The 12,357-nt window shown below is 42.0% G+C and overlaps 1 protein-coding gene across 1 annotated transcript in view; it reads right to left on the bottom strand.

Moving 5' to 3' along the window:
- Nucleotides 1–6,001: 6,001 nt before the first annotated feature.
- The window catches only part of LOC115412880 (collagen alpha-2(V) chain-like), a 94,642-nt gene continuing 88,286 nt past the window's right edge, over nucleotides 6,002–12,357 (bottom strand). The window contains exons 51-53 of the mRNA XM_030125544.1: nucleotides 11,024–11,205; nucleotides 9,703–9,945; nucleotides 6,002–7,066 (exon numbers count right to left, since the gene is read on the bottom strand). Coding sequence (XP_029981404.1) covers nucleotides 6,920–7,066; nucleotides 9,703–9,945; nucleotides 11,024–11,205 — 572 coding nt within the window. The 3' untranslated portion in view covers nucleotides 6,002–6,919. The remainder of the gene's footprint in view (nucleotides 7,067–9,702; nucleotides 9,946–11,023; nucleotides 11,206–12,357) is intronic.

Genomic DNA, 12,357 nt, shown 5'->3' with positions numbered 1-12,357 from the left:
TTTATTTGTTCATACTGTATGTCTTAGTTTTTCTGTGCAGATGGAAATATAAAAGACAGTTCATGCAAACACACCTGTTTGTAGTCTGTTATTCCCTCACCCAATGAGAATCAATAAGAGAATTGGATCGATAAGCAAAATCGATAATGGAATCAGAATCGTTAAATTCTTATCGATTCCCATCTCTACTCACCATGTAGCTGCTTCGACTGCTGCTTCATTCTCTACAGTTACTTTCTTCCATAAATCTTGTTTCCTCAACAGACATCTTTTAACTTTGGCGACCTGGTTCTTTCTCTCTCTGGTATTTTGCGAACTCCTCAGCATGTCTACTTGAGTAATGACATCAGACAGCGGCACATTTTCAGAGACATGACTGGAACTGGGTGATGGCAGATATTTTCCGTCCACTCGGTGTCACTGCGGAATATGTTTCAACGTGACTAACGTTCATACTTCCGCAGGTACTTCACGGTTGGCTAGCTTGACAACCGCTGACAACAAATGCCGCCAGAAGCTGTCACAAGACTATCTACGGTAGCCCATAAACGATAAAAATAAATAAAATAAGAGCGTGGTAAGACTCAGCAAAAAGGTGCGTTTGAGAACTGTATGTGGGCCGCACTAACTGAACTTTGATGTCAACTAGGGGGCCACAAAATATCATCCCATGGGCCACAATTGGCCCCTGGGCCACGAGTTTGAGACCCCTGCTATACACTGAACCACCTGCCACAGATGACTGTCATGGCTGCATTGCTGGTGGAGTCTGCTGACGTAGCCAGGACAGTGTCAGCTACAAACTCAGCTTGTTGTAGGAGAAGGTGGTCCTCAACTCCTGGCTGTTCAGAACAAAGTTCGAATAGTTTTGGATTTTTCATTCTAGTTTAGTTTTATTTAGTTTGGACTTTTTTTCTCTATTTGAGTTTGTTTTAATTCAATTTTAGAGCAGGTTTGATAGTTTTTATTAGTTTTTGTTATTTTCTAAATGCTCAGTTGTAGTTCAGTTGTAGTTCAGTTGTAGTTCAGTTGTAGTTCTGTTGTAGTTCTGTTGTAGTTTAGTTGTAGTTCAGTTGTAGTTCAGTTGTAGTTTAGTTGTAGTTCAGTTGTAGTTCAGTTGTAGTTTTGTTGTAGTTTAGTTGTAGTTCAGTTGTAGTTTAGTTGTAGTTTAGTTGTAGTTCAGTTGTAGTTCAGTTTTAGTTCAGTTGTAGTTCTGTTGTAGTTTAGTTGTAGTTCAGTTGTAGTTCTGTTGTAGTTTAGTTGTAGTTCAGTTGTAGTTCAGTTGTAGTTTAGTTGTAGTTCAGTTGTAGTTCAGTTGTAGTTTAGTTGTAGTTCAGTTTTAGTTCAGTTGTAGTTTAGTTGTAGTTCAGTTGTAGTTCAGTTGTAGTTCAGTTGTAGTTCAGTTGTAGTTTAGTTGTAGTTCAGTTTTAGTTCAGTTGTAGTTTAGTTGTAGTTCAGTTGTAGTTCAGTTGTAGTTCAGTTGTAGTTCAGTTGTAGTTCAGTTGTAGTTCAGTTGTAGTTCAGTGGTCTCTTTTCTCTTCTTCTCTGTGCTCCTATTCAAATCAATCCCAGACAGGACTCTGCTGCTTTAGTCTCCATGTTTCCAGGTAGAGTGGGGACCAGAAGACGACTGGAAACCACAAGTGAACACAAGTGACGGAGCAAAAAGTGTCGTATGGAGACAGCACAGAAAACTGAGAGAGACAAAGAAATCCATTGAACATCAATCTGACATTGACAAAGACCAAAACCAAGGGAATTTGATCCAGAATTTGTATCTGTTTTAGTTAGTTTAGTAAACACACAATACAGTTTCAGTTAGATATGGGTTTTTTCTTTTAATTCTAGTTTTTATTAATTTCAGTTAACGAAAATGTTTTCTCAGTTCTAGTTTTGGTCATTCCGTTAGTTTCCGTTAACGATAATACCCCTGGTTCAGAACAGCTGCCTGCAGCGGTGCAGACACACCGACCTCAGACTCCAAAATGACTCCAGCGCTGGCGTCTCAGCAGTGATGACAGCACAGGAGGTATGCAACATGTTGATGTTGGTCAGGACCTTCTGTGCACACGGGGCATTAGAGATGGGAATCGATAACAATTTAACGATTCCCATTCCATTATTGATTTTACTTATCGATCCGATTCCTTATCGAGTCTCTTATCGATTCTCATTGGGTGAGGGAATAAGAGTACAAGAGTGTGTTTGCATGAACTGTCTGTTATATTTCCATCTGCGCAGATTTGGCCCAGTTTTGGGGGGGGGGGGTACAGTGACAGTGAACCTACAGACTCTTTACTAATTCCTCTGTTGCTGCATTTCCACTACATGGAACCAGTTCCACTCTGCTCGTCTCCTGTTGTTGTGCACCTCATTTCCTTTCCTCTACCTTCAGAAACTTGTATTTGGGTTCGACGTTTGTTGCCCGCACCAGAACCAGAACTGGACCTGGATGACTTCCTGTCGCTACATTCACAAGTGTCACTGAGTAGAGAATCAAATGAATCACATGTGGACGAATGTTTGAACAGACTGGACGGATTCCACCTTTAGAAGAAATGGAAGCTTTAACAGAGTTCAACTGGACCTGGTGTGGTCTGTTTGGACCCGGTGTGGTCTGTTTAGACCCGGTGTGGTCTGTTTAGACCCGGTGTGGTCTGTTTGGACCCGGTGTGGTCTGTTTGGACCCGGTGTAGTCTGTTTAGACCCGGTGTGGTCTGTTTGGACCCGGTGTGGTCTGTTTGGACCCGGTGTGGTCTGTTTAGACCCGGTGTGGTCTGTTTGGACCCGGTGTGGTCTGTTTGGACCCGGTGTGGTCTATTCAACCCTTAATTCCAACACTCATCAGCGCCCTTTGGTGGCCAAGTGCTAAGGCTCCAAAAATGATCATTTTAGACATATTACCAAACATGGTTAAGAAGTGTTCTAGATACCTACCAAGGTCCATATAGCCTTATGTTTGACCACTGGGGGGCGCTGATGTCCCCCCTCAAAAATGGGTTGAAACAGGTTTAAATACTTTAGAACTCCTTCACTGATGCCTTTGGAACCATTTAGAACTGTTTTAAATATATTCTAAAATATGACCAGAATTTCATTGTTTGGAGCACATACTATAGCCTTATGTTTGACCACTGGGGGGCGCTGATGACCCCCCCCCCCCCACAAAAAATTGGTGAAAAAGGTTTAAATACCTCAGCAATCCTTCATTGATGCCATTGGAACCATTTAGAACTGTCTTTAAAGGAATATAAAAGTAAGACCAGAATTTCTTTTTTTGGAGCAGTCATATTTTAGTAAGGTGAAAGTATGACGTCCAAAAATGGACATTTTGGATGTGATTCCAAACATGTCTAAAATGTGATTTAGGATGCTCTAAATGACAGCATTTATGTTCAGAATTGACCATCCCACTGTTTTCAGACAGCACTCCATCCTATGACATCATCAGTCGGTCCTATGACATCATCAGTCATTCAAATGATTCACTTCTTTTATTTGTGCGTTGACCTGTGGAACCCTGGTTCCAGATCCTCTGATCCACTTCAGTCCTTTCTTTTTACACTCCTCAGTCATTTTCAGTTGAAAAACTTCTTTCTCTGTCTGTTCTGGCACAGGAAATATGACATCATGACAACATGGCCGCCCCTGTTGTTTATCTGTTGCTAGGTAACCCACTTCTAAGATTCTATGATTCTGGCCATAGTGACATGATTGGCTGTTGGGAGGACATTGTTTTCAAAAGGACTAATATCTCCTAAAATATTGGTCCTATGTACGTACTGTTTCCACTCGTCTGTTCATTGAACATCAGTCTGATAAACTGCAGCAGTCGGCTGTGTACAGAGTGATGACACACACACACACACACACACACCTACACACACACACACACACACACACACACACACAGTCCACTTTTATAACACAGATAAAGGACTTCAGTTTGGATCACAGAGCGTTGTTTTTCTACAGAATGTGTTGTTTCTGTCGTGTTGGGCTTCTGTGTGGACCATCAGTACAACTGGACAAACTGCAACAGTAGTGTAAGCGAACACAAAGAAAAAGAAAAAAAAAGAATTTCACCTCCTCAGACCCAGGAAATGTCAGCAGTACCAGCTTTTTGTTTTTTTATTAAATCAGTGCCTACATTGGAAACATCTTGATGCAACAGTTTTTTCAGATGCAGTTTTTAAATTTTTATGGAATATCCTTTGTGGTGGACAGTTTTCTTTTCTTTTCTTTTTTTTTTTTTTGTCTAAAGTTGTGAAACTCTTGTCCACAAATGTGGACAGAAAACCCATAGCTGGGTCTGAGGAGCTTAACAAATCACTCAAAAACCACCTACAAATTAACCCATACACCACCTAAAAATCACCCAAAAAACACTTAAAAATCACCCAAAAATTCCTCCAAAATTACCTAAAATCCCCCAAAAAATTACCCAAAAAACACTGAAAAATCACCTAAAACTCACTCAAAAAACTCCTAAAAATCTCCTTATCCTCCTCAGACCCAGGAAATGTCAGCAGTACCAGCTTTTTTTGTTTTTTATTAAATCAGTGCCCACATTGGAAACATCTTGATGCAACAGTTTTTTCAGATGAAGTTATTTAAATTTCTATGGAATGTCCTCTGTGGTGGACAGTTTTCTTGTCTTTTTTTTTTTTTTTTTTGGTATAAAGTTGTGAAACTCTTGTCCACAAATGTGGACAGAAAACCCAGAGCTGGGTCTGAGGAGGATAAAAGAAAAAAAAAACAAAAAAGTGAAAGGTCAGGACCTCTGAACCCTGAATTAATATGACAAGAGCTTTGGGGGGATTATACAAGCATTTAGTTTAATTTGTTGCATAGCATGAAATACAAAGCACAGCCACTGTATTCTGTAAACGTCGTATAAAAGGATCCAAAGCATATAGGTGCAGCAAAGAGGAAGTGACATCATGCATAAAAACAACCCAGAACTGGAGCACAGGGCAGTCTGAGGAAAAAACACAACACACCAGTCACATGACAACACATCTGATTCTGCAGTGTGGACACAACGACCTTTATTGACATCGTCAAACCCTGTCCCTGATCCGGATCCTGACCCTGATCCTGACCCTGTCCCACTACATACAGAAGAGCACCTGCCAACAAGCATTTCCATGTAGTGACTGTGTCTGAGTTTGGGGTGGAGGTAGCTGACACTGAGGTGGACACGGGTGGACACAGTGGACACGGGTGGACACAGTGGACATGGGTGGACACGGGTGGACACAGTGGACACGGGTGGACACAGTGGACACGGGTGGACACGGGTGGACACAGTGGACACGGGTGGACACGGGTGGACACAGTGGACACGGGTGGACACAGTGGACACGGGTGGACACAGGAGGACAAAAGTGGACACAGGTGGACATCTGTCCATGCAAACCAGACGGATTCTAGAGTAAACATGTTCATCAGCTGGACGCGTTTCCTCTGTAGCACCACAACGTAGTTTTATATGACATTTGTAGTTTAAAAAAAAAAAAAAGAAGAAAGAAAAACAACAAATCTGTGTTTGAACGTACAAAGAACATGACAATCCAGGTGAATGTGACTTCACTGGAGTCGATCTGGGCGACGAACAGCAGTTGGAACCAATATTCAAAGGCACGCATTCATCTTTGGAAACAAGTTTTTTTTACCTCTGCCACTTTGTTTGTGTGTTTGTTTGTTTGTTTGTTCTCATCTTTAGTGTAAAACTCTTCCACCCATCTTTCCCAGATCTTCCCCACAGATAGGCCTAGGCCCTGAGATCAACCCATTCCATTTTGGTCCCAGTAGGACAAAGTTCAAGGTCACAGCAAGGTCACAACATCTACAGTTTTCCATCTGTCATCACTGAGACATTTTCCAAAATTCATCCAAAATTCCAAACGACTCTGATTCTCCTCCAGTTGGATCCACCTGTAGCTTAGAACAGTCTCTTGTATCTGGAACTAAACTGTCCACATCCACTGTGGAATGTGGACTCTGTGGACATTTACACTGAACACTGAAAATCCCATTTCCCACACATTTAAAATTAGAACTCAACTAATATTGATGTGAATTGAATCTAATTGGACAGACACATGACTGGGACCAAGCTGCAACTTTGGACCAAATATGGTTCTGCTCCATTTCTCTTCTGTTACGCTCTGTTGACTTTTGTTATTTTTATGCACCAGTTTCAAAAAATCATAAAAAAATGCAATTTGTGAAATATCATTATGAAATTAGTTTTGCACATCCACAGACACATGTTCTATGACAGAAGTTCCAGTTTTTGCTGTTAAATGATAATTACAGAAGCAGTTCCAGGGAATTTGTAGGGGGTCACAATTTGTTTTCTCTTCCATTCAAATGTGAACAATAACTGGAAAATGACCCCAGTTAGCCAACACGGTTACATTATCCACATATAAGAACTGGTACATGAGCGCTCAGATGGCACCATTTTTGTTGACCTCGGATGACCTAGTTTAAACAGACGGTCGAGCCACACATGCACACCGTTCAGGGTGCTTGGCGGAGGTTTGAGTTCTCTGAACACTTGTTTGTAAAATAAAATTGATGGCAAGTTTTTTTTGGTTTGTTTTTTTGGGTGAAAATACACCACAGTGAGCTGGAACACTTTACTCAGACAAACACAAAATGACAGAAACCAGCCTGGTTTGACCAATTTTTTTTGTCAATTCCAAACATTCATGCTGAACTGGGTTGAAAGGCACAATAAATATCTCTGCCCCAGGGCCGTAATAGTCCTCAGTACTCGTATGTACAATGTGGCTGATTGGATCAGCTGGCAGTTCAATAGTCTCAGGGCCGCCTCCTCCTCGGCTCCTCCTCCTCGGCTCCTCCTCCTCGGCTCCTCCTTGGCTCCTCCTCCTCATCTCTGGTGGTTTTATAAGAAGCACACGGGCCCAATATCGATGCCAAACTCCTGGCTGGGGCCTCCAATGTCTATGGGGGCCATGTCCACTATGGGCAGTCTGGCAGTTTTCTGTGTCCGGTACTCAAACACCGTCTTCCCCCAGTTACCGTTGGCCTGCTGTGGAAAACAAACAAACAAACAAACAAACAGGAGTTTAGCTGCATCTGCACTGCATCAGCCCCATCCATCCCATAATACTGCTTATTAGGCCTGTAACGGTCCACATTCATTTCAGCGTTAGTTACGTTAGTTATGGACCCCCCCCCCCCCCCCCCCCATGAACATCTAAATCAAACACAGGAAATTAAATATAGGAAAGTACATGATTTACAGTGAAAAATGCAAAAACATAGGGGGATAATGTTAGAATAAATGGTGATGAATCACTTATGAAAAGGTTAAATAGAGAGAAAATGTGTTAATATGTCGTAGAAGATGACGGTGGATGGCGGCGCTCTCGTTGGCTGCGGCCACGTAGGCACACGACATAGACACTGGTAAGACTCAAAACACCAGCAAACCAGACCAAACAGCAGCGGGAGGCTGACCTACGATGGTCTAAGCTGGCTGCGGTTACAGACGATGGACAAGACCTGGCCAGTCGATCCGAGCACTTCAAACTTGTTGATTGCGTTTGGATTACTATGTTCATCCGGAGGGGCCCGCCCAACACCGACGTCCCCCACCAACACTACCCAGAGGAGGCAACGCCGGCAGCGGTGGACGAGGAAGTGGAAGCGCGGGGTCCGTGGTGGAGCTAGCACCAGGCTAAAAGCTAACCCCTTTACCGTTACACCTTTACCATCGTTCCTGGTCGCAAACATCCGCTCACTGCAAAATAAACTGGACCACCTCAGCCTGGATTTAACATCAGACCAGGAGGTGAGGGACTGTTGTGCTCTGGTGTTCACCAAGACCTGGCTGACTGATACGGATACGGACGATGCTATTAGCTTAGCAGGGCTAACCACCTTCCAAGCTGACAGGAACAGCGCTCTTAGTGGTAAAACTTGGGGCGGTGGGGTGTGCATATATGTCAGAGGTGTTTTCTGTCAGACTGCAGTGGAAGCTCAGCTGACCCTAAAATGACTCCCATTAAATGCTCAAATCTGTTCAGTTGTTTTCATTTCATTGACTCCAAATGTGTTGGAACACGTTCATCTCTCAGACCAGTTGGTTCAGAATCAGTTTGATCCCAGATCAGTGGACTGGATGTTGTTCACTTCTCCTCCATTCCCGTGTCTGTGTTTGTTCATTCCATCTCTGCTCAGTGCATTTGTCGTAGACGCTCAGCGTCCATGACCTTCAATGGGACTGAGTGGAACTGGTTTAAAACCACTACAAACTGGACCAGCACTGGATAAATGCCACGATGTTGTCCTGTCCCCAGACGCTCAGCGTCTCTGCGGGTGAATGGAGCTGTGGGCGGAGCTCAGCCGGGCCGGACACTGAGCTTCCACGTGCTGATTGGAGGATCAGTCCAAATGCTGAATGTGGTTTGATTGACAGCTGTTTTCAGATCTGCTCCTTCACTGACACAGTTCAGTTTAATACCGTCACACATTCTGCTGAGAAATCACAGAAACCAAATGAACTGTTCATTTACTGACCTGAAAGAAAACACACTCATTGTACTTCCTTGTTTCAATTTAACATAATTTCAGCGTTTTCTTGTTTACTTGGTACGATAAATCGTTCTATGTTAAATGTTCAAATTAAATATGGACGTTTTCAGCTAAAATATGGGATTTATAGAAGCCAGTTGTGCTTGGTGTCAAAATTTAGGTCACTTCCTGTCCTTTCACATGGTGTCTTTTATTTTGTGATCCTACCTATCCCACATACTGATACTGACCTTTGAATCTGAAGGTCGGACAGATATTTTTGATTTTCAGCTGTTCATATATCATACAGAACAGAACATAGGACCTTCATTTTACACAGATCCATTCCCTACGTAGACCAGATATAGCACATCAAATTTCTAATGAATATGATGATTAGGTTTTGTGTAATGAGTGACCAAAAGTAGCATTTTAGAAGTTTGCAATGGATAAAATCTCAACTTGGTCATTCTCTGTAACATGCAATTATAAATTTTAAGTAAATATTTTCACTTTTCTTAGGATTCCTGTGAAATGATTCTGAAAATTTCAGACCTCTAGCTCTTGTTGTTCAGAAGATATAGAAGCCTGAAAATAGACGAAAATTTCAAGTCTTAATTTTGGTCACAATTTTAGGGTAGCCCCTACCTACTTCAAATGGTCAGAACTTTGGAACTATTTACAATTAAGCCTTGAAATTTTGGATTTTCCATCATATATAATGCTCTATAAGTATGTAAAAATTTAGAAAAATCTGAGAGGGTCAGGTGGGACATTTTCTTAAAATCTGTAGATTGCATATGGAATGACCCATTGTGGTTTTAATCTATTGCCCTTTTATGCTTTATTGTCTTATCTATTGTTCTGGAAGCTGTTGCTACTTATTTTTGGCTGCTAAGGTGTTTTTACATTTCTTGGATCTATGCAAAAAGTCGATGAAATGTAATTTCATTGTGCACTGTATCCGTGTTGGTATTGTGTTTGAATGACAATAAAGTGAATGTTGAAAAATGTATCTGGGAACTGATTCAAAAGTACCTGTGGGTCTTTAAGGGTTAAAGCTGTGATTGTTTCTGTTTGTGTGTTTTCATTTGGATATCCAGTCCAACCCCCCCCCCCCCCCCCCCCCCTCCTCCTGTGTGGCCTTACTGTGCAGGAGTCCTCCAACACGGTGTATCTGAAGCGGTTGTTTCCTTCTGCTTTCAGCTCCAGGTCGTTGGAGCCTTTGAGGATCACGGCCTTCTTGTAGTTGCCCGTCTTCTCGTCCTTGTAGCCCACAGAGTTCTTGCAGTGGTAGGTGACGGTCTGTGACGCCTCTTTGGACAGCAGGCGGATGAACGTCATCTGGACCGTGGCGGAGTTGGTCGGCTGGTCTTTGTTTCCGTACATGAACTAGAGTCACAAACAAACCCCCCCCCACACACACACGGTCAGCACATACATCTGGAATAAGAACCTTAAAAAAGCACAGCTGTCAAACCAGTTCAGTTCTGGTTCCACATCCTCCCAGTTAGGGCTGTTAGAAAATATCACTTCTGCAATATGTCGCGATATTTCATTCCATGATACTGTATCGATATTAAAAAGTACTGTATGGATATTTTTAGGTATTTATTTAAATGCAGATATTGTGGAGGTTCATTTTTGTTCATTGTTTATATATCATTTATTATTCTTTAATACTGTTTAATTAAATGATGGTTATTTTGAATCGTCCTGAAAGCACTTTTTTCTGTCTGAGAGGCAGATGGTAGTTCCTTTGGAAATGAGGAGAATTAGAAAAATGTTGTGATATAGCATTAGATCCTGTTGATCTGGTGATACGATACAAATCACGATACTAGGATCACAATACGATATATCACGATATATCATGATAGTGTTAAAAAGGCAATTTTTTTGTTTGTTTCTTGTTTTAAATGATTATTCCCTTGAAGAACTGAATTACAGCAGAAATCTGCACAAATACTAAACACATTTTTATTTGATCCCAACAGGATCTAATGTTCTATCACCAAATGTTCAAACTGTGTTCAAACTGAAATTCTGTTTCACAGACATTCCAGTTTCAGATCCTGTTCAAATGTTCAGATTCTATTAGTTCACAGCTAACATCAGAACAGGATTTGAGTTCAATCCAACAAAGGAACGAACCTCCTCTCAAACAATAAAAAGTGGTTTTAGGATGATTCAAATAACCATTATTTAATAAAACAGTGTTAAATAATAATAATTAAAATATAAACAAAAAAGAAAAACTAAAATGAACCTCCACAATATCTGCATTTGAATAAATACCTAAAAATATCCATACAGTACTTTTAAATATGATACAGTATTGTGAAATGACATATTGTGATATATTGCAGAACTGATATTTTCTAACAGCCATAGTTCCGTACAGCTGTGTCCTGTCCGTCCCCACAGTTGGACCCCATCGTCCCTTCCCCGTCCACATGTCAGGACTCACATGGGTTCCACCGTTGATGTCGGCTCCAAACCACACAGGTTTGTTCCTGGATGAGGTCCACCACACTTTTCGGGGTATGCTGGACGGGTTTGCAGAAATGCAGGTCTCGCCGGTGTCCATGTTACAGTGGACTTGGATGGCGTCCTCTGCACTGCCCTGGTTTGGATCCACCCAGTATTCACCTACAGGACACAAGCAGGAATGTACACTGGATCCAGTGTGGACAGGCAACAAACACCACAACCTGCTGAGACTGGACCTTTTATTTAGTTTGCATTTTTCATTTCTCACACCTATTTGAGATCGTCTGGTCTTCAATCACCCTAAAAGGGCACATGTCACCCCCTTACTCACCCTAAAAGGGCACATGTCACCCCCTTACTCACCCTAAAAGGGCACATGTCACCCCCTTACTCACCCTAAAAGGGCACATGTCACCCCCTTACTCACCCTAAAAGGGCACATGTCACCCCCTTACTCTCTGAGTTCCACTGGCTACCCACAGCTGCACACATCAAATTCAAATCATTAATCCTAGCCTACAAAGTTCTCCATGGGTCTGCTCCTACCTACTCAGGTGCACTGATAAAAGCTTCTGTTGCCCCATGACCACTCCGCTCATCTGGGGAATGTTGTCTGTTGGTCCCCAAACTTTGTACAAGACAATCCAGACTCTTTTCATGGGTCATTCCACAGTGTTGGAACATTCTACCCAGCACTACCAGAACAGAGGCGTCCCTGCCTGTGTTCAAGAAGCTCCTGCAGACCCAGCCGTGCAGAGAACACCTCCTGTCCCAGCACTGTCAAACATTCCATTTGAAATGTATTATCATGTCTATTCTGTTGTTTTACTTGGTATTTTTATTTCACTGTTTTAATTTTACAGCTGCTTTTACGTCTTCTTAATCTATTCTTGTATTTTAGTCTTTTGTTTTGATTTTTGTCCCTCTGTACGACACTCCGTGCATTTCCATGACAACTTTTCTTCTTGGTTTAATCTGATTAAAGGTTCGATCCTATTTCAGATGTCCATGTAAACACCTTATTCCAGTTGAAAAAGAAAAGTTGGGATTAAATTTAAACCCAATTAAAGTCACTGGTTTAATCCTCTTTTAACTGCGGTCTAAATTCTTCCTGGACATGTAAAGCCTTTATTCCGTTTGGACTTTATTCCTTCCATTCTGCACATGCTCAGTGTCTTGTCCTGTGGCAATGACGCACACAATCTGCGCTGGTGGAAGAATCTGCACTGCAGTCTAGTCTTCCCAAAGCGTTCCAGTGGAATATTCTGATGGGATCTACCAGCCTGGAAAACCCTGAAGGAACAGTTCAAC

Source organism: Sphaeramia orbicularis, chromosome 21 (genome assembly GCF_902148855.1).
Source record: "Sphaeramia orbicularis chromosome 21, fSphaOr1.1, whole genome shotgun sequence".
Classification (NCBI taxonomy): domain Eukaryota; kingdom Metazoa; phylum Chordata; class Actinopteri; order Kurtiformes; family Apogonidae; genus Sphaeramia; species Sphaeramia orbicularis.
The sequence above is the reverse complement of the archived record's forward strand: the minus strand, read 5'-3'. Positions and strand labels throughout refer to the sequence as shown.